Source organism: Equus caballus, chromosome 8 (genome assembly GCF_041296265.1).
Source record: "Equus caballus isolate H_3958 breed thoroughbred chromosome 8, TB-T2T, whole genome shotgun sequence".
Classification (NCBI taxonomy): Eukaryota; Metazoa; Chordata; class Mammalia; order Perissodactyla; family Equidae; genus Equus; species Equus caballus.
This window is the reverse complement of record NC_091691.1, coordinates 72,504,400-72,524,156: the sequence shown is the minus strand read 5'-3', so window position 1 is coordinate 72,524,156 and position 19,757 is coordinate 72,504,400. Positions and strand designations below refer to the sequence as shown.

Here is a 19,757-nt window from a genome sequence, read left to right as displayed (position 1 = left end):
AAATAAAAACTTCCAACTGGACAGGAGAACATTTGCCAACTGTGGGAAGATAAATGGCCTTGGGACTTCATGCTCCAAAGGCAGAATTGCTGGATTTCTGATTTCAATGTAGCAAAGAGATGCTGTGAGTCTAAGATTTTTTTTCATTGCCAGAAAGTTATGGGTCATAACATTTAATTTGATTAATTCCTGGTTTCCAAAAGGAAACCCTAGGAGGAACCTTGGGAGGCTCGATAAAATAAGTATGTGCAATTGTTAAGACAGGAAAGGAGAAAAAAATGACTTCCATCAGAATCCACAAAGATCGTTTCCAGTCCCAAATATGGGTCCCCAGAGATAGCCTGGAAACCAAATTATTGTCAAAGACATGCTTACCTTTTACAACAGCACACAGCAAAAGAAAACATACAGCTTATCATCTCTCCCACAACTCACCTTTCTTTTTATTTATTTATTTATTTTATTCTCTCCCTCCCTTGCCTTTTCCCTCTCCCAGATGTTAAGCTTCCAAGTCTGAGCAATTCTACCAATTAGATATGTATCATTGGATGAGTCACTTGACCTTCTTAAGCCTCAGTATGCTCATCAGCAAAATGAGGTGTTTATACCATATTATGAAGATTCTTTTATTTCTGAGTCTCAATATAAATGCAAGCTAGCTCTATCTGCCCCCATACAATTGGTCACATTAGTGCTCTAGCTGATTTATTTCTAAGATGATGACTGTGCTTTCAGCCTGCACAATGACCAAGTTGATTTGTTGGTGAGAGTGCAGTTATGAGGAGTTCCACCTTTTGGAAAGGTAAGATCAAATGGCCAAGAGAAGTGGCTGGAGCCAAAGATGAATGAGGTGAGTCACGTAAATTAATACATGGACCAGAAGGATCTGTCTTGAAACTTCATTGAACGGCTACCTAATTGGCCAACTTGGCCAATAACGTGGGCATTTTCTTCCTAACTGCCCAATCTAGGTGTGTGTGTGTGTTCAGATTCAAATTCCATTGCATAAATTTGAGACTTTTAGAATCTTAGATGATCAGGTCTGGTCAGAACCTTTATTGTCATAGTCTCACTTGAGAAAAATGAGAGTCAAAAAGATGAAGAGGTCTTTCAGCTGGGGTAGGAGACAAGATTGGAGCAGGTACTCAAAATCACACTAAACCACACCGCAGCCATTAGCTAATTAATCTTTCATTTCCTCCTACGGGATGACCCAGAATTCAACTTGGATTGAGGTTAAACAGACTACACTTCATCAGCTTTCCATTTTTTACTCGTTCTTTTTCCCTGGTCTTAACTTTCTCCTCCCATGAGTCCTCCTCTTCCTTCTATTCCATTTTTAGAAAACTTTCTTCACACATGTTTCTTTTGTACAGTGTTCATGATATTTCATCCATGTGGTTAATTCTCTCATCTGGATGACTGTTGGAGGAGATTTTTGTATTATTTTTGGCTTGGGCACCATTTCCTGCCTCTGAGTGACAACAGAGACTGCCTCCCCAAATGCCCCATAGTACCGATAAGAAGAGCTGGCAAAGGGCATGATGGAAGTCACAAGGAGAGGTGGAGACATCCAGGCTCAAGGGAATCCAACTACCTATATGGCAGGATTCTGATAACTGAGAGGTGAACTAACGATTAATTAATTCTCAGCATTCATTCATCATGAGGAAAGTACTTGATGTTTGGGGACTCAGGATGGCTACCTTGACTAATAATGGCAGTGGACTGAGAGGTAACACATGTAAATTTACTCTTCTCACTGTTTCTCCAACATCTGATGGGAGCCTGGACAGCAGTGGTCAAGATGTCTGAAGTTCCTGGCATAATTTGAGGTCAAAGTATGCAAAGATTGTTTCCAAGTGGTCTAAACAGGGGGAACATCACTCACTGTAGAGACTTCTCTCACTGCCTTACAAGAACTTGGCTTTGAGAGCACACAGCATCATCTGACTATGTATTGTCAACCTTGGACAGGTTTGCTCTTCTGGGAATCTGCTGCACGTCAGTGTGCACAAGATGGTGATGCCTGGCGGGAGAGAAGTGCAGATGAGGGCCAATAAGGCTTTTTCCAACGCTGAGAATCTGTGGATTGCACCTTCCTACTGTTTATCCATTATTTGGCCCCAGGCAAGCATTTTATAAATGGAGATTTAGCAGATGGTATGCATTTAGAAAACAGGTCAAAAGAGCCCCAGCCTTCTGAAATCAAAAAGCAAAATGAAAAAAAAACATAGAAAAAAGGTAAGGGGTCTGTATGACTTCTAAGCTTTAGGTGTGTTTTAAGGGAGCTAATGAGACAATGCATCCATCTGCTGGGGCAGGGAGATAGAGAATGTATGATTTTCCAAGCAGGAAGGAGGAAATGGAGTGTGCAACTGCTGCTACTGCTAAATGGGGTCTCTAATTTCTCTCTCCATAATGGTAATGACTTACATTTATATGGTGCCTTTCATCAGCTCTGATCTCAGGGAGCGCTCAAAGTCCTCTTTTGACTCAGCTCCTGAATCTGGTCCTCAATAGGCTAAAGGATGACATCTATATTTATGCCATATCTATTTTAGAGAAGATTAGCTCATGTGAAATAAGCCATTAAGATGCTATGGATGTGAATCCAGAATGGAGAAGGAAAGGTGGAGGGATACAAACTGTGAAAAGAAGTACAGATGCTTATTTCCAATCATGACCTTCAGTATCATCCAGCTGAAGAGACACTGTGACTCAGATAGTCTCTGAAAGATCTTAATGCCTCCAGTAACCTTAGCCTCATCCCATCTGCCTCCCAACATTAAGGTGAATGCTGCTTAGGGAGTCTTGACAAACTCTGACATTGGGTTCCAAGTGCTACTAAAGACATTTTTTCCATGATGCTTTAGGGGTTCAGAAAGAGAAGAGACATTTAGGGCACAGGCAAGGAGAGGTTAAGGCTTGGAAGGGAGGGGAATGATAGATAAGCTAGTCTGTTCCAGTAAGATATTCAGTAAGATGCATAGGACAACAGGCATAACTCATGCAGACAGAGAAGCCACCAACAATTATGGCTCATCAAAATGTTGAGGAAAAAATAAACTTGTGTAACACAGAGACAGGCACAAAGCTGTGGCCAAAATAGCTCAGAGAACTGGATTTCAGTATAGATAGACGTGGAAACCCTGTCCAATGTAGATTCTTCCAGGCTGAAATTGAGAAAAAGTTAGGCCATAATGAATCCTGCTTCATCGGTTGGGAATTGAATAAAGGGATGTTTTCTTGTCCTAATTACTTTCTTCTGAAATCATCATATAATCATTGTGCAGATGCCTTAGGGGAATGCATGTAATCAGAGGATGGATGGGATTCTAAGAGGAAGGGAGATGGTGGTATATAGGAGCACAGGGCTGAGGACTGGGACCTATATTCTAGACTTGGCTGTAACTAGTTCGGTGACGTGAAGTTAAGCTGCAATTCATGGGTAAAGCCCTGGGCTTAGAATCAAAAGTGATAGCTTTCTGAACCTGGGCTGGTCACTTGATCTCTGAACCTTAGTATGCTGATACGTAAAACAGAAATGAAAATAGCCCTCTTCTAAGATTGCAGGAAGGGTGTTATGAAGACATGTATGTGCAATGGCTTTAAGAACTAAAACACACTATGGAAAGAGGTCTAGCCCAACCCTTTGAGTTACAGATTGGCAGACAGTGCTCTAAAGAAGCAGAAAGTCATGACTATCGTCACACAGAGGGTCGTAACAAAGTCGAGCCCAGTTCTTAGGCTGAATTCAGCTTTCTTTCATGACATTGGCATGATGCCTACTTCTTCCCACCTCATGTGGCTGGCCGAAAAACAAACAAGAAGATGGAGAGGGAGAGGGAGGGGGAGAATTTTAAATAAAGTAATGACCACCACATGAACGCAAATACAAGGAAAATTGTATGGATAGAATATGAGCACCTTCAGGAACACACAGGGACTACAGATGAACCCCTGGCTGTGAAACTTCAACCAGCATCCAGCAATACAGTCCAATCACAAAAAATACCTGGTAAGATTGCTGCGAAACCTAATAAGCAATGATGGCTAGTTTTAGCTCCTGAGATCTTGCTTCTCAGGCATGTTAAGTTAGGATTCTTGGTTAAGTTCTTAATAACATACCACCCTTATTTTCTAGCTACACAATGCCAAGAAAATAAAAAGTAAGAATACCCTCTGTCCACGGCTAGTTTTGGTCCTATGGATCAATTCCATCATGCTGAAAGAGAAAGCAACAGTATTTCTCATGTGAAAGTTTAATCTGGCAACTTCTGTCCAGGTGGGCTTTGCACAAAAAACAAGCACCTTCAACAAAGCCTGATGATGAGAAATGGGGAGACCCAGATAAGCACGTCCACTTCAGGCAGACATGAAATGTGAGCCATTTATCACCCTCAGCAAATGTAGGAGACACGACCACTAATTGGTCTCTTCATCAACCAAGGAGAACGTCCACCACTACAGCAACTCACAAGTTAGTGGCAATTTGGGGCAATCTTTAAGTGGCTTCTAACTCATAATCATATTTCTTCCTGAAATCTGCCGACCTAGAAAATATCTCTATTCCTCATGAATAGACTGCCCTCACCTTCACTAATTATGGACTCCCCGTGAAGGGAGAGGACAAGTAAGGGATACACATTATAAACAGAGATACACAAACCTTATACAGGGAAGACTGGACCTTTAAAAACACTTTTGCCAGATGGTTGGAACAATTTGGGGGAAGGGAGAGCAGGAAAACTCCTTTTAGCTTCTGCAACTTCCAGGAAAGGAGTTTCTACTCTTTTCCTAGTGAATAACTGCTCTACCGGAGTCTCATCATCTATGTGATGTGTGGACAGGGATAAAAGAATACTTATGCAGAAGTGTGAGGATTCCGTGGCAAGGACGGTTTGTGTGGGTGGGCAGGTCAGTAAAAAGTTCTGCCAGTAACTGACAAGGAATGAGCTCTTTCTGGTAGCAACCAATACTTGAGTTGAGAGATGAGTGGGCAAATCCCATTCCCGGTGGACATGCCAAGAGATGCAGCAGTAAGGTCCCGTAGGGGCAGGAGGCACACAACACCTTTCAGCCAGGTTTCTTGTCCTCTGTGCAGGGAAATAATGAGTCAGGGCTTCATTCTGGGGGCCTGCTTATCAAATGCCCAAGGACAAAGAGAGGACAATATGGCCTGGGGCTGTGGCTCCCTCATCAGGTGGACTTCAGGATTCATTGGTCATCAGCTTCCAAGGTCTCCGCTGTAGACGTCTCATGTAGGATGTGTCACTTCTGGAGACAGCACATCAGGTAAACTAGATATTCATTCATGTCCATCTTTGACATTCTTGGGATCTTACTGGTATACCTAGTGAGTTCTAGAGGCTCTATCCAACTAGCATACTGCACCATCCCATCAAATGAGGACCTCAAATAGCATCTTTAATAATAAGCATAAATGTAGTGGGCATGGTTGCAGTCTAGGTAGCTATTGGGGCAGCCTCTGGGCCCACAGTTCTCAGGCAATGTCTCCAAGAGAGAGAAAAGATGGTACATATCAAGTAAATAATGCATAAATGTGCAGCAGACTCAAATGTGCAAGGAGATCCATAATCATTTGGTTCCTACCTCTGCAAATTAATGAACATAATGTGCCATACATGGAGGATTTCTGACCTGCAAAGCCCAGCAATTAAATGACAAGATAGCCCAAGTCTGAAGAAAAACTGTGCCTTACCTGGAGACATGGAGGAATCGTAAGAACTTCTCTCCTTGCGGTTCATCTTGAAGGCTTGGATGTCCTTTTCCCTGTATGTCCCAAAGCCTTCGTAGCTCCTCCTTTTACTCCCACTCACGTCACTGTCCCACTTGTCATTTGAAGCGTTCATTTCACTGAACACGTCCAGGCTCTCTGGTCTTGTGCTGCCACTGTCACTGCCACTGCCAGAGTATCTTTTCGTGCATGAGTCTGCAGGCTCACTGCTCAAGTCACCTTTGTCCTTGGCCTGCGTCCAATGCTGGGCATCAGAAAGTGACAGTGTAGACAGGGTGTCCACCTCAAAGTTACTCTTGGAAGCTTTGTGGGCGGCTTCACTGTGCTGGTGCTTCTGCTTCTCCTTATGCTTGTTTTTCTCACTCACCAACGGGAGCTCCTTGTCTACACTGCTCAGCCGTTCACTCAGGATGTGGCTGGAGAAGCCTGTGGCTTTGCCTGCAAAGAGACCGCTCAGGTTGTCGTGGGTCCCCAGGATCCGGTCTTCCTTGTGCTTATGCTTGTGTTTGTGTTTCCTCTTGTGGAGCCGACCGCTGGACAGACTGGCACTGCCCACCTTGGGAGGATTCAGGGATGGCTGCATGTCACTGAGGCTCATGCCTACAGGGCCCTGCAGGTGGACTCCATGCTTTGCTTTATGCTTAGCTGTACCAGACATCTTCACGTGGGAGCTTGTGTGGAACTGAGGTGGTGGCACTGTTGGCCTCATGAATGGGGAAGCTGCTCCGAGTGTGTGCGATAGGTACAAAGGAGCTGGGTACTGACTGTAATAACCAAGGTTCATCATAGGCATTGATGTGTAAGGCATTCCATAGGGTGCATAGTAACTTCCACTGGGAATAGGGTAGCTGAACCCTTGTAAAAAAGGCACCTTTGTCATGGTGTCATTGGTTTTTGCAGGCCTACCACGCTTCTTCTTCGACTTCAAGTCTGAAGTCCTACGAAGATAGAGCAACGGGTCATACTGGATATATGGCACCGGGTAATAGTGATCAAAATTAATCCGAAAAATGCTGGGATACGGATTCTCATGGTAAAAGGTGTAACTCCGGTGGGAGATCCTGAACACCTGGAACTTGGTGATGAGCTCTTCCAGGTCTGCCAGAAACTGGAGATCATCACGGTTTTGCAGGCTTTTCCGTTTCCTCTTGTGCTTTGGCTTCTTGAGGCTTTCATGGGCCAGAAAGTTGTCCACGATAAGATGCTTCTGCCGGTGGCCATGACGGTTCTTTGTGCTGGTGTCGGACGGAATGGCCTCTGGGTTGTCCAGGGAGCAGAAATCAAAAGAGTACCTCCGTCGGGATTCTGAACTCTTCTCTGCTTGGTCAGATGTGCTGTTGTTGTCTGTCCCAATGCCACTGTCGCTCGGGATCGTCTCCTCACTGTGCGACTCGCTCACAGGGGACAGTGTTATTTCCTTGAGTGACCCAATCTCGCAAAGGTGTGAAGGTGAGTTGGCCATCAGCCTGGGTGGAGACAGCTTCCAGGTTCCACTATGTATTCCCTTTTGGGTTTTGGTTGGAAGAGCACTGATGGGCTGGAGATTTGGCATAGTTTTTAACTCTGAAAAATTGGTTTCAGTGCTGGCGGGGCTCAGGTTGCCATTTGACCCACCTAACTGTGTTGAAAGTGGGTGCATAGCTGCTGGTGAAGATGCCACAAGTGACTGAAAGTTGGAAGGCACGGCTGGAACATCCGGCTGGCTAGAAACAGGCCTTGGGTGCTTGATGGCTGTTTTGGGTTCTTCGGATGGGGGTGGCAGCTCTGCTCTTGGCTTCCTGCCCCTCTTCTTGCCAATGTAGATGGTTCCCCTCTTGCTGACGTTAATCTGCTTGCCCAATTTGCTCTCAATTGCTGCTGCCCCAGGGCTGGTCTCTGGGGGAGCTTTAGCCTTCAGAGCAATGTTGCTGGAGCAGGACAAGATCTGGTTCAAGATATTTTTCCTCTTGAGTGTTTTCATCTTATTGATAGTTTTGATGGTCTTCTTATCCAACACCCCAAGCTTTCCAACTTTTTTGTGGAATTTCATCTCGCTTATGGGTTTGTCCTCTCCTGGCACTAGCTGGGCCAACTTAGCTAAACTGCGTCGTCTCTTTCTTTTCTTGGTGCCAGGAAACTCCCGGCTGATGGGACTGACTGGACTGGTGGAAGTCCCCTCATGAATCGTCTCAACCGTGAGCAAAGGCTGCTTCTTTGGTCGTCCCCGCTTCTTTTTGACTGGTGTGATCACAGTAAGACTGTCTGTGTTGGTGTACAGAGGGCTGGATGGGGTGATGGGATAAGCAGACGGTGGCTCCACCATCAATTTATCGGAGGTGGCCAGGACTGCCTCTCGAAGCATACTAGTGGGTTTTGGTTTGCTGCACGTCCACCTCCGTTTTGCAGCGAATTTTGGATGTTGGAATTCTGGCAGCTTTCTTGATGGAGAGTGATCTGCGCATGTTGGAGGCGTCATGACCATGGGTGGCTTCCGCTGTTTAGACACACCTCCTGGGACAACTTTCTCAGCATTTCCACCAGTTTCAAGGCCAACTGAAGGGGACTCATTCTCTATCATTTTACCCAACTTTGGGACCCGGGGATCTTTCTTATTTCCCTCAGGGTTGGAAAGTATCCTATTAACTACTTCACTGCTCATAGTGATTCCAGAAGCCAGGGCTTTCTCTGGCATAATCTTTTCCACCACTGCTTTGATGGACTGTCTCTTTTTCCTCTTATGGTTAGTTGGATCTAGACAGGGTGCCTTGATAGGGATAGTAATCCGGACATGACTTGAGTCATTTTCAGGATTACTGACAGAACTCACATTCTGCCTGGCTGGTGATGCCTCTTGGGCATTATCTGCAGAGTAGCCTTCCCTTTTCCCTTCTGTATTGTCAAATGCTTTCTGGGCATTCTTGACCCAGTCCAGGTCTGGGTTTGGTATGGTTTGACTCATCACATCTTTTTTATTGGACTTTTTCTTGCTGCCTATAGTAGGTGGTTCTGGGGGCTCCTTCGCACCTCCTCCATCTTGATCTACCAAAGGCTGAAGCCCATTGCACTCAGCAGAGCTGCTGGGTGGGGCTGGTGAGCTGTGGTTGCTTGGGGATGGAACCACACCTCCCAAGAGCAGATCTTTGCTGCTGTTGGACAACTGACTCCATGTGCTCCCTGCACTGCCCTTCTTACCCTGGGCCTTTGCAAAGGAAGCCACGGGCTCAAGAGCTGGGATCTTGCTGGTGCTTGCAGTTTCTCTGCCAGACTCTGGACTGATGAAGCAATTCTGAGTGGCAGGTCCACTGTCAGAGTTGGTGGACCAGTCCATGTGGTTCTGGCTGCTGCTTTTTTGCTGGTGCTTTGGTTTTAAGGTGTCACCGGTGAAGTCCTGCGGGAGGCCTGGGTCATAATGGAGAGCTGAGTGTTTCTGCGGCCGCTCGTAAGCCTAAGGGTGGGTGGAGTGGAGAAGGGGAGAGAGAGAGAGAGAGACAAAGATGAGCATGTTGAAGCTATTTAAAACTTAATGTCAAAAGGCTTAATTATTTGAAAGTTGGAAAGAACCACCTTTAATTCCAAAATGCTTTACAGAGGTTTTCTCAATTGCAGTAGTAAAAATATGTCATACTGATTTTGAACATTAATAAGGAGGCTTTAATCGCTGTCATTCCTCTCCTAAATAACAGGAACTTTAACCTGTTTTGGTTTAATGTAATCTCAGAATGAGAACTGTTTAGAGAGAGGAGGGGCCTAAAGGTCACTTAGCCCGATGCCCAGATTTTACAAATGAAGAAGCTGAAACTTCAGCAATGGAGAGTCCTGCCCAGGGTGGCAGTGTCCAGGAGAGAATCCGAACTTCCTGACTCCTTGCCTTTTTTGCCTGACTCAAGCTGCCTCTTATTTCTGTCCTGGCTTCTCTGCAAACATATATCTTCCCTTTGATTCATCCTATTTCATTTCATTTCTGTCTGCACTTTATCCTGGAGTTCAACATCTCTGTACTCCATACTCACTCATTAGGAACCACTACTAGAAGGAAAAACAGCACAAGTTGAGGAATTAAGCGGTGCGGAGGGGGTTGGAAGACTACATGGGGAAAGCGGGCCAGTCAAGGGCATGGAGAAGAAATGGAAGAAGGAAAGAAACGTGAAAGAGCCTTCAAATCTTTGCCGACTCAGGAGTGGGGCTGTGTTTGGGATCCTAAGGCATCCTTAAGCCCACATTAGGCGTTGACTGCTCTCTTGAGGAAACTCTTGGATATTCTCAAAAGGAATCTTGAGTCTCCTGGACAAACGCGCCAGGAAAAAATCATTATCATTCAAGATCACTCCTCCAAATTTTTTTCAGCTGTGTTTCCCTCTACATCGATTTCTAAATAAATGTCTTAAGACTTCAGCACCTTCCTTAGGACTGACTCTTCAGTTAGGAAAGCAGAACCTCTGCTAAGAGGCCCAACATAACCAGTGTCTATAATCACAAAGGGAATGGATAGTGAACACATCATCTTGAGATATTAAAACTATTTTTAATATAGATATGCTTGCATCGTTCCAGATAGATTTTAAGCTATGCTACCAGTACAAAGCAGAATTCTTCAAAGCTTATGATAAGTCCTGTTTTACACGTGGAGTAGTAAACTTACCAGATGCGGTACCCTAACATTTGTTAAAGAAGGGAAATGATTGGTAAATTAAAGAAAGCTTTGAATAATATCCCCACTGAGAAGTATACGATGATTGGCTTAGTGAATTTAGGAAGTTTTAACCTGTAGTATGTATCTGTCTATGATCTGCTTATCTATCTCTCTATGAATTTGCCATTGACACTATGGGATTTATGCTTTATTAGAAAACCTTTCTTATGGTCCCTGTTGAGAGTCAAAATACAGATGGCAGAAAGCATTACTGGTAAAATTCAACGCAGTAAAGCAACTAGGGTTTCCTTAACACTAGTTTCTGGAATCTTAGGGCTATTTTCTGCCTCCTCAATTTTGTGAAACTCTGTTTATACTTCCAGTATTGGACTATATTTTTTAAGTATCATGAGAGAATCTCCCCAAACTAAGCCTATAAGTGCCCAGGAGAAAAGTAAGACAAAAAATTTATTTAATTTTTTCTTCATCTCGTCATTTTTAGTAAAGACACCACCATCATCAACATCTAGAGAACTAATCCGGCCACTTGACTTTGTCTGGTAGGTATTACTGCTGTGGACATAGGCTGCTATCCCATTTTTGGAAAAAAATATAGAAGTCTTATTCATGGTATAAAATATTAAATGCTACTTACTTAGCTTTTATGAATCTGGGCGTTCTTAATTCGTCATTTATGCTTTGGATTTTAGTTGGCCCTATGTATCCACTCAGAGGATGACAGGTCTAGAAGACGGCTTGGAGACAAAGTTTGCCACTTCTTAGGGTGACTATATAATTGATTACTCTCATTTTTGAGAGGTAATAGTGGCACTTATTAAAAATTACAGTGGGACAAAAGGTGTAAGTTATTATTTTGGATCTGAGCAAAATAGGGCTTATAGTCACCCTCTTTCTCCTACCTCCCTGGCACCAATCCGCCTCCACTTTTTTAGATCTGAACACTGAAGTCCACAGAGGGGCTTCATGGTGAAGCTGGGACTAAAATCTTGGTCCTTGATTCCCAGCAGTTTTTCTTTATTGCTCCATATTATGCTGGCAGAGTCCTTAATTCACTCTTTCCTCATGTTCCAATCTCAGCTCAATCCTAGGGAGGCCCCTCTACCTTATAGAAATACTTCTATTATAGTTTTCATGAAACCACGTATCTCATCTTTGTTGTATATATCATAGTTTTAATTTTACACTGATCTGTGTGCTAATTGAACTAATGCCTGTGTCCCTTTCTAGCCTGTAAACACCATCACAGACGTACCAAGGACAGTGCCTGGCAAATAGCAGATACTCAATAAACATTTATTGAATAAATAAAAAACATACATTTTACTATGGGTATTTCATTTTGTCAACAGTGAGATTAATGACTTGTATATTGGAACATATTTTCTGCAAACACAATCACCCCCTCCAGCCTAATTTCTTATGCCATTCCTTCTGCATGCACTATTGTCTCCCATAAAGATATCTATCATAATCCTTATAATGCTATGTGCCATTTATTTGTGTACTTTTCTGTCTCCCTTTCCTAGACTGTAAGTACTTTGAGGTCAGAGACTCTCTCATTTATCTTCTTATCCCCGATTCCTACTACAAAGCAAACCATCCAGAAAGTTCTCAATAAATGTTTGTTGAATGAATAAACAAAGTAATGTTTGAGGTACCTATTACCATGACAAAATACATGGCTGCATACAAAAGACAATAAACCATCCATCAATTGTTTGATAATGGTGCATCATGAAATTGGAGCACTCAAATGCATTAGTGTTGAACGAAAATCCTTCCCAAATACTTAAGTGTCTTGCAAGGTAACTCCCCTTCAATGCGATTTTTCCTGTTAGCTCTCCCCCATCTTCTGTTCATTGTTTCACTTGCCAATTAACTCTGCCTTTGGGTAAGGCCATGGCCTGTCAGAAGGCTGGATTTCACTCCGGCAATTGAAAGGTGAGGCCTGCTCGCTGAAACCCAGGCAGACCAGCTGAAAGTCGCGCAGTTAGCCCTGCCCTGTTCCCAGTCCTTCCGTCTGGATGCTGCCTGATCCCATTGTTCTCCTGTTTCAGCTGCAATTTGCCCTGCTTGGAGGGCCAGGAAATCAAAGGGCAGGGTGGACAAAGGGGAAGCACAGCAAAGGATGGGGGTAATGGGGGAGAGGGGGCTTTAAACCTGCATTCAGATGGGCTGCAGGGAGGGGCAAAGAGGACCTAGAAGGGGTGCTTTCTAAGGGGTCCAGGAGAACAAGGCTTTCTTCCAGCAGGCACTGATGGCTATATCGCGTTGCATTGCATGAAATCCCATTTCTTCGTGTGTCAGCCATGACATATGACATACACAATGGTGAGGCTGTCAGTCCCAATATGTCCTTCAGTGAGAACTGAGTACTTATGTCATTGAGACAGAGATGGACACGGCAAAATAGGTCCTTAGTTCAATGCTGGGGCAAGCTGGGAGAAGGCTGAAGTACAGGCTCTCCGTCCCATCCTTCTCCAGTGGTCTGGGGATATGCTTCCGCATGGGGGTGTTCCACTGGGAGTATAATTAACACACATAGCACATGCTTCCATTTCCCTTTAGAGTATGAAGTTTTCTGGGGGATAAAACCTGAATCTTTTAACGTCTTTATAGTGTCCTCAGCCCTCAGCATGGCTGTCTCCTGAAATGGTTAGCAGATAAGGGAAGAGCTGATGATATTCATCATTGGGCTGATTATTTCTGTGGAAAATATTTTTTCTTTTTTGGTGAGGAAGATTGGCCCTGAGCTAACATCTGTGCCAGTCTTCCTCTATTTTGTATATGGGATGCTGCCACAGCATGGCTTGATGAGTGGTGTGTAGGCCCGCGCCTGGGATCCAAACCCATGAACCTTGGGATGCTGAAGCAGAGTGTGTCAACTTAACCACTATGCCACCAGGCCAGATCCTGTGGAAAACTTCTGATACCAACTAAGCTCAGTGTGCCTCTAGGCTGCTCCCCACCCTCGTAAATTGATTGTTGGTGGAACTCATAGTCATTTTGAAAGTGTGGCTTACTTTTATAAGAACAGGGCTTTCCATGCATGTTGAGCCTAGGCCAAATGTTCATCGTGAAACACCATTTTGAAAACACTAGACACATTTCTCTCCTAAACGATGTGTTTATGGAAGCAAGTCCTTCTGTAACATGAAGCATTATTTTAAGTAGATAACTATCCCCTCCCCCACAACCCATGTATAAATCATATACATTTAAATTTTGTACAAGTCAGATTTCTTTTTAAAAAGTACTTTATTCTTATCTGAGTTCTAAAACAAGCATTCGGTCACTGCATAAAAACTTGAAAATCCATAAAAATGGGGAGAAAATGAGTCACTCAGCCTTATCTCAGGCTTACCCAAAGCAAAGTTTGTTGCAACAAGGAGAGAAGATAGCGATTTGGGTCTGAGAAAAATCATATAACTCATCAAAAATCAAGCATGACTTTGTGGGAGATAAACTACACTTCTGGGTTAGCTCTGTTTGTGCTACTTTCTGCTGACACTCATAATTTAACTTTACGTTTTGTGAGATATTTTGCTTTACATGAGCAGGAAAATATGCCTGGGTATGAAGGAATGAGGGAAGCTTTATCTCTTATTTTGGTCCTTGGTGCTTCTCAAGACATGGTCCTGGATCACTGTAGCAGCACCAACTAAGGTACTTATTAATTACTTAGTAATTATTAATACAGATTCCTGAGCTCCACTGCAGATACTCTAATTCACAATCTCCCAGGGTGGGACCAAGGAATATCCATTTTAACATGCTTCCGAGATAATCTGATGTACAATCAAGATTCAAAACCACAGATCTAATGTTTTAACACCATAATTCCATTGGGGTGGGGTTCCTCTGCAGTTGCTATGACATTTGCAGCACGTTTTGGTGGTAAATACGCAGTGCAAACCACCACAGACCTGTTAGGATATGCAATTTGGCACCATTAAGCATTCCTGTGTTGCTCTCTGAACTCTGTAACTTAAATAGTAAGAAACTCTAGCATGATCACCTCTTTAGGTATTCCAAGTACACAGCGAGGTGAGGTGGACAGAAGAGTCAATGATATGGATAGATGAAAATATTGTCCTCCCAGAAAAGACTGGGCATGTAGGTGTTGACGACCTCCCACTCTGGGATTTCTATTTCCCCAACTCATCCAGGCCAATCTCCAGTGCTCTGGGGAATCCTGACATTCCATCCCTGAGGCCTGAAGCAAGTGCTCAAGCCTGAGCAAAAGCTGAGTGTGGGAGACAAGGAATGCAACCACAAACTGTCTGATTAAAGGTTCTCAATCTTTGCTGGATGTTAGAATCATCCAGGAAGCTTCATAAAGAACACCATACCTGGGATCTGACCCAGACCAATTAAATCAACATTCTAGAGGTGGGGCCTGAACAGTAGTACTGTTTTCAAAGATCTCAGTTATCCCAGTGAGCAGACAGAGTTGAGAATCACTGGATTATATCAAAGACAGGGGTCTGGGTTAGGGACTAGAGAGGCTCTGATATTATCAGGAGATGTTCCAGCTCAGTGGTTTTCAAATGTGTTCCACACAGTCCTAGGATTTTGTAAGGACATTTCTGAACTGTAGCCAGTGGATTGGGCAAGAGAGAAGCTCCAGACCTTTCTTTTAACCCCCAATTGAATACAGCAGACTTGCAAAGGATTTCATTTAAGAGAAGGGAGGTGGGGAGCGATGGTTCTGTCACTTAAGAAAAGACTTTGAAAATTACCATTTAGGCTCATAAATAGGAGGAATGCACATGCCAGCTTCTATTGAACTTGCCCCAAAGCATCTCTCCTTAGCCTAGTTCATGCCTGCATTTGCTAATGGTAGATATAAAAGAATGCCACTAAGTGCCTCTTTGAACCATGGCATCATGATCCTCCGATTCCATAGAATTCCATGAATGTTTGTATCCCTCCAAAATTCCTATGTTGAAATCCTAAACCCCAGTGTGATGTTACTAGGAAGTGGGGCCTTTGGGAACAAGTCGTTAGGTCATAAGGGTGGAGCCTTCATGAATGGGATTAATGCTCTTCTAATAAAAGAGACCCCAGAGAGCTCTCTTGTTCTTTATCATGTGAGGATGCAGAGAGAAATTGGCCATCTATGAACCAGGAAGTGGGCTCTCGCCAAACACTGAATCTGCTGATACCTTGATCTTGGAGTTCCCAGCCTCCAGAACTGTGAGAAAGAAATTTCTGTTGTTTATAAGGCACCCAGTCTATGGTACTCTGTTGTAGCAGCCCAAAAGGACTAAGACAATGGGATGCTAAAAAGCTACCCAGCTACTAAATGGATATAAAGTTTCCAATTACATATATACAGTGAATGCATCTTCATTTCCTGTCACATGAATTGCCCTGGGAAGTCACCTTGATGTGGTTCCCATAGGAACCAGTTCTTATTTGCTGTTTGTGGCTGCGAGTGATACTAAAGCACTCCTTTTACTGGGGGCGATAACAGTGCATACAAAGACAGAGGCCACATTCATGTGCTTCCTTGAGTACACAGTAATTCTGCATAGTTAAAAGCGATCACTGACTGGGTTCCAGCCATAATGGTACTAATAGGTATTAGACTTAACCTTTCTATCGAAATAAATACAAAACTAAACAAAATATATAAAGCAACTGTTTTCAGGCAGTAGACAATAGATATTATGGGCTCTGATTCTAGAGAGAAAGGACACTCATGAGGCTCCACAGTATCCCTAGTTTCCTGCTTGGGAGAACTTTCTAAACCTGGGCACAGGGACATGGAACCCAGAGAGCTATAATCTCATTGGGTAGCAGAAACAGAGATCAGAGTTTGGGGCTTGTCAGGGCACTCGAATTTGGGAGACAGGGTACATGAGAAAAGGGAGCTGTGTAGAAAAGGAACTCTAGAAACCTTAACAGGATCCTCTACCTTGGTGGTCAAATTTTAGTCTGCACTTGAGGGCGAGACTCCATGAAGTCTAGCAGAGATTTGCTACTTGGGGGCTGTAAGCTGAACGCAGAGTCCTCAGGTCACATGATATTGGGCAATGTTGTATTTCTGACTAAGTAGGGTGAGGAGGCTTTAAAGAATATCCCAGACATTCAGTTGAGATCCCAGAAGTGGTACCCCTTAAGAGGAGGATTACTCTAGCCATAAAATAAAAGCTACTCTGGTCCCTTCCTAACAAAGTCTAACATGAATTCTTAGTAGGATGAAGCTAAACCGCCAGTAAGTTGACTACCTATTAGAACAAAAGTCAGACTCTCTAAAGGAAAACGACAAAGTCCAGAATCTCTATAATATAGTATCTACAATATGTAGGACATGATAAAAAGAGTGTTAGACAAGCAAAGAAGGAGGCAAATCTGACCCACAACCAGGAGAGCAGATACAGAAACAAGGCCCTCAAAATAGGCATTATGAAGATGTTAAAGTATTTAAAGAAAAAGATGGGTATAACTGATGAACACATGGGGAAGCCCAGCACAGAGATAGCAACCAGACCAAAACAACCAAATGAAAATTCTAAATAGGAAAAATATAATATCTGAAATACAAAACTCACTGGATGGACTTAACAGCTTACAGGACACTGCAGAAGAGAAGTTCAGTGAACATGAAGAAAAGATAGTAGAAATTATCCAAAGTGGGGCAGGGGGCAGGGGGCAGGGAGGGAAGATTTAAAAACAAACAAACAAAAAAATCCCAGCACTTCAGTGATCTATGGAAGATTATCAAGCAGTCTAACATACACATAATTAAAATCCCAGAAGCAGACAAGAGAGAATACTGCATGTGGATTTACACAGCTAAGAATCTCAACACACCCCAAGCAGAATAAACACTCACAAAAAAAAACATATCTAGGCACATTGTAAATAAACTGATGAAAATCAAAGATAAAGAGAAAATTTTAAAAGCAATCAGAGAAATAAAACACATTCTCTATAGGGAAATGATGACAAAAATAACATCTGACATTTCATCAATAAAAATCAAGCCAGAGGATAATGAAATAATATCTTTAAAGTAATGAAATGAAAATAAAGTCAACTTAAATTTCTATATCTCATGAAAATATCCTCTAAAAATGAAGGCAAAATAAAGATATTTTCAGATAAATAAAAATGGAGGGAATTAATTGTTGGCAGACCTGAATTACAAGAAATGTAAAATGAAGTTCTTTAGGTTAGAGGAAAATAACACTAGATGGAAACACAGATGCACATGAATGAATGAAGAATGTGGAAATGGTAATATATAGGCATATATACAACACTGTATCTGGATCTTAAGATCTTCAAAAGGCAATTGACTACGTAAAGTAGAAATAACAACAATGTATTACGGAGTTTATGACATTTGTAGAAATAAAATGTACAGCAGCAATAGAACAAAGAACAAGGGGGCGCTACATGGAAGGATACACTTGTAAGGTGCTTACATTGGAACGGATGTAATGTTAGTTCAAAGAAGACTGTGATGCTTTAAGTGTGCATATTGTAATCTCGAGAGCAACCACTGAAAATTTAAAAAAAAGTGGTATATCTAAAATGCCAATAGAAGGAAACAAATGGAATGCTAAATAAAAGCTTGATTAGTCCAAAAGAGGGTAGAAATGGAAGAAAAAGAATAAAGATAGATGAGATGAATAGAAAACACATAGCAATATAGTAGACAAACTCAACAATATCAGTAATTACATTAACTCTAAATATACTGAACATTCCCCCCTAAAACAAAACAAAACAGTAGGTTGATTGTCATACTGAATAAAAAAGTAAGACCCAACTACATGCTGTTTACAAGAGATATACTTTAAATGCAAAGATACACAGCCTAAAAATAAAAGGATGGAACAAGATATACCACATAAACACTACATTTAAGAATGCTGGAGTGACTCAATTAATATAATGCAAAATAGGCTTCCAAACAAGAGTATTACAGAGATAATTATGGACATTTCAAAATGATAAGAGTCAATTCATCATGAAGAAACAATAATCCTAAATTGTCTGCACCTCATAACAGAACTTCAAATACCTGAAACAAAAACTAAGAGAATTACAGGAAGAAATAGACAATTTCATAATTAAAGGGATTTTAACACTCCTCTCTCAGTAACTGCTGGAACAAATTGACTAAAAAAAAAAAAATCAGGAAAAATATACAGAAAGTTTGACCAATACTCTCAACCAACTTAACCTCACCAAACTGTAAAATATCTTCACTAAAATATGCTGGGCCACAAAACAAGTAGGAATGGCCAGTGAGCACATGTCAATGTCCTCAAACATCATTTGTAATCAGGAAAATACCAATTAAAACCACAAAAATATACCACTACACACCCAATAGGATGGCTCATAATAAAAAGATTGAAAACAACAAGTGTTGACAAGGATATGGAGCAACTGAAACTCTCATCTACTGCTGGAGGGAGCGCAAAATGGTACAACCATTTTGGAAAATGATTTCGCCATACCTTTTAAAATTAAATATACCCCGTTACCCAGTAATTCCACTCCTATGTATTTACTCAAGAGAGATGAAAACATGTATCCAGAATTAGATTTTTGAGGAAACATTAAAGCAGCTTATTCAGAGTAGAAAAAGCCTGAAAACATCCTAGGTGTTGCTCAACAGGACAATACACAAACTCATCCATAAAAAGAAAAAATATGGATATATTCCACAACGTAGATAAATCACACACAAAATTATGCTGAGTGAAAGAAGCCAGACCCCAAAAAAGTACATACTGTATGATTCCATTTACATAAGATCCTAGAACAGGCAAAACTAAACTATTATAGAAATCAGAACAGTGGCTGCCATAGGGTGGGGTAGGATGGGAAGGTGCAGGAGGGAAATTTCTGGGGATAATAGCCATATTTTGTATCCTGATAAGAGTGTGTGTTACACAGCTGTATACATTTGCCAAAACTCTTTGAATAGTATACTTAAGATCTGTACATTTCACAATATGTAAATTTCACCTCAACTATGTGACAAAAGAGAGAAAATACATCAAACAGTGATTGCTAAGAACTCCTTGTATCCAACACACACACACGCACACACATACACACCCCCTAAAGCCACTCTGCTTTTTCTTTCCAGTGACGGTTTTCTTTCCAATGAACACCTAGGGCATCCGGCAACTCACTGTTTCCCCTTCCCCCCGTCTTCACTCCCCTCTGCACATGGACAGCTGAGTGTGTTGATCCCAAAACAATGGGGCCTGAATCAAGGAGGCAGGTGTTCGTGGCTTCTGCAGGTGCCATTCTCTCCCTCCCTTGTCCTTGGCGGCATCCCTGACCTGGGCCCACAGGTAGGACAGTGAAGCCTGCCTCCACCCCAGCCAC

The 19,757-nt window shown here is 42.4% G+C and overlaps 1 protein-coding gene across 5 annotated transcripts in view; it reads right to left on the bottom strand.

The window, feature by feature from the left end:
• The window catches only part of SETBP1 (SET binding protein 1), a 360,545-nt gene that overhangs the window by 96,334 nt on the left and 244,454 nt on the right, over window positions 1-19,757 (bottom strand). For all 5 annotated transcript variants that reach the window (XM_023647725.2, XM_023647729.2, XM_070275633.1 and 2 more), the window contains exon 4: window positions 5,726-9,185. In XM_023647725.2, coding sequence (XP_023503493.1) covers window positions 5,726-9,185 — 3,460 coding nt within the window. The remainder of the gene's footprint in view (window positions 1-5,725; window positions 9,186-19,757) is intronic.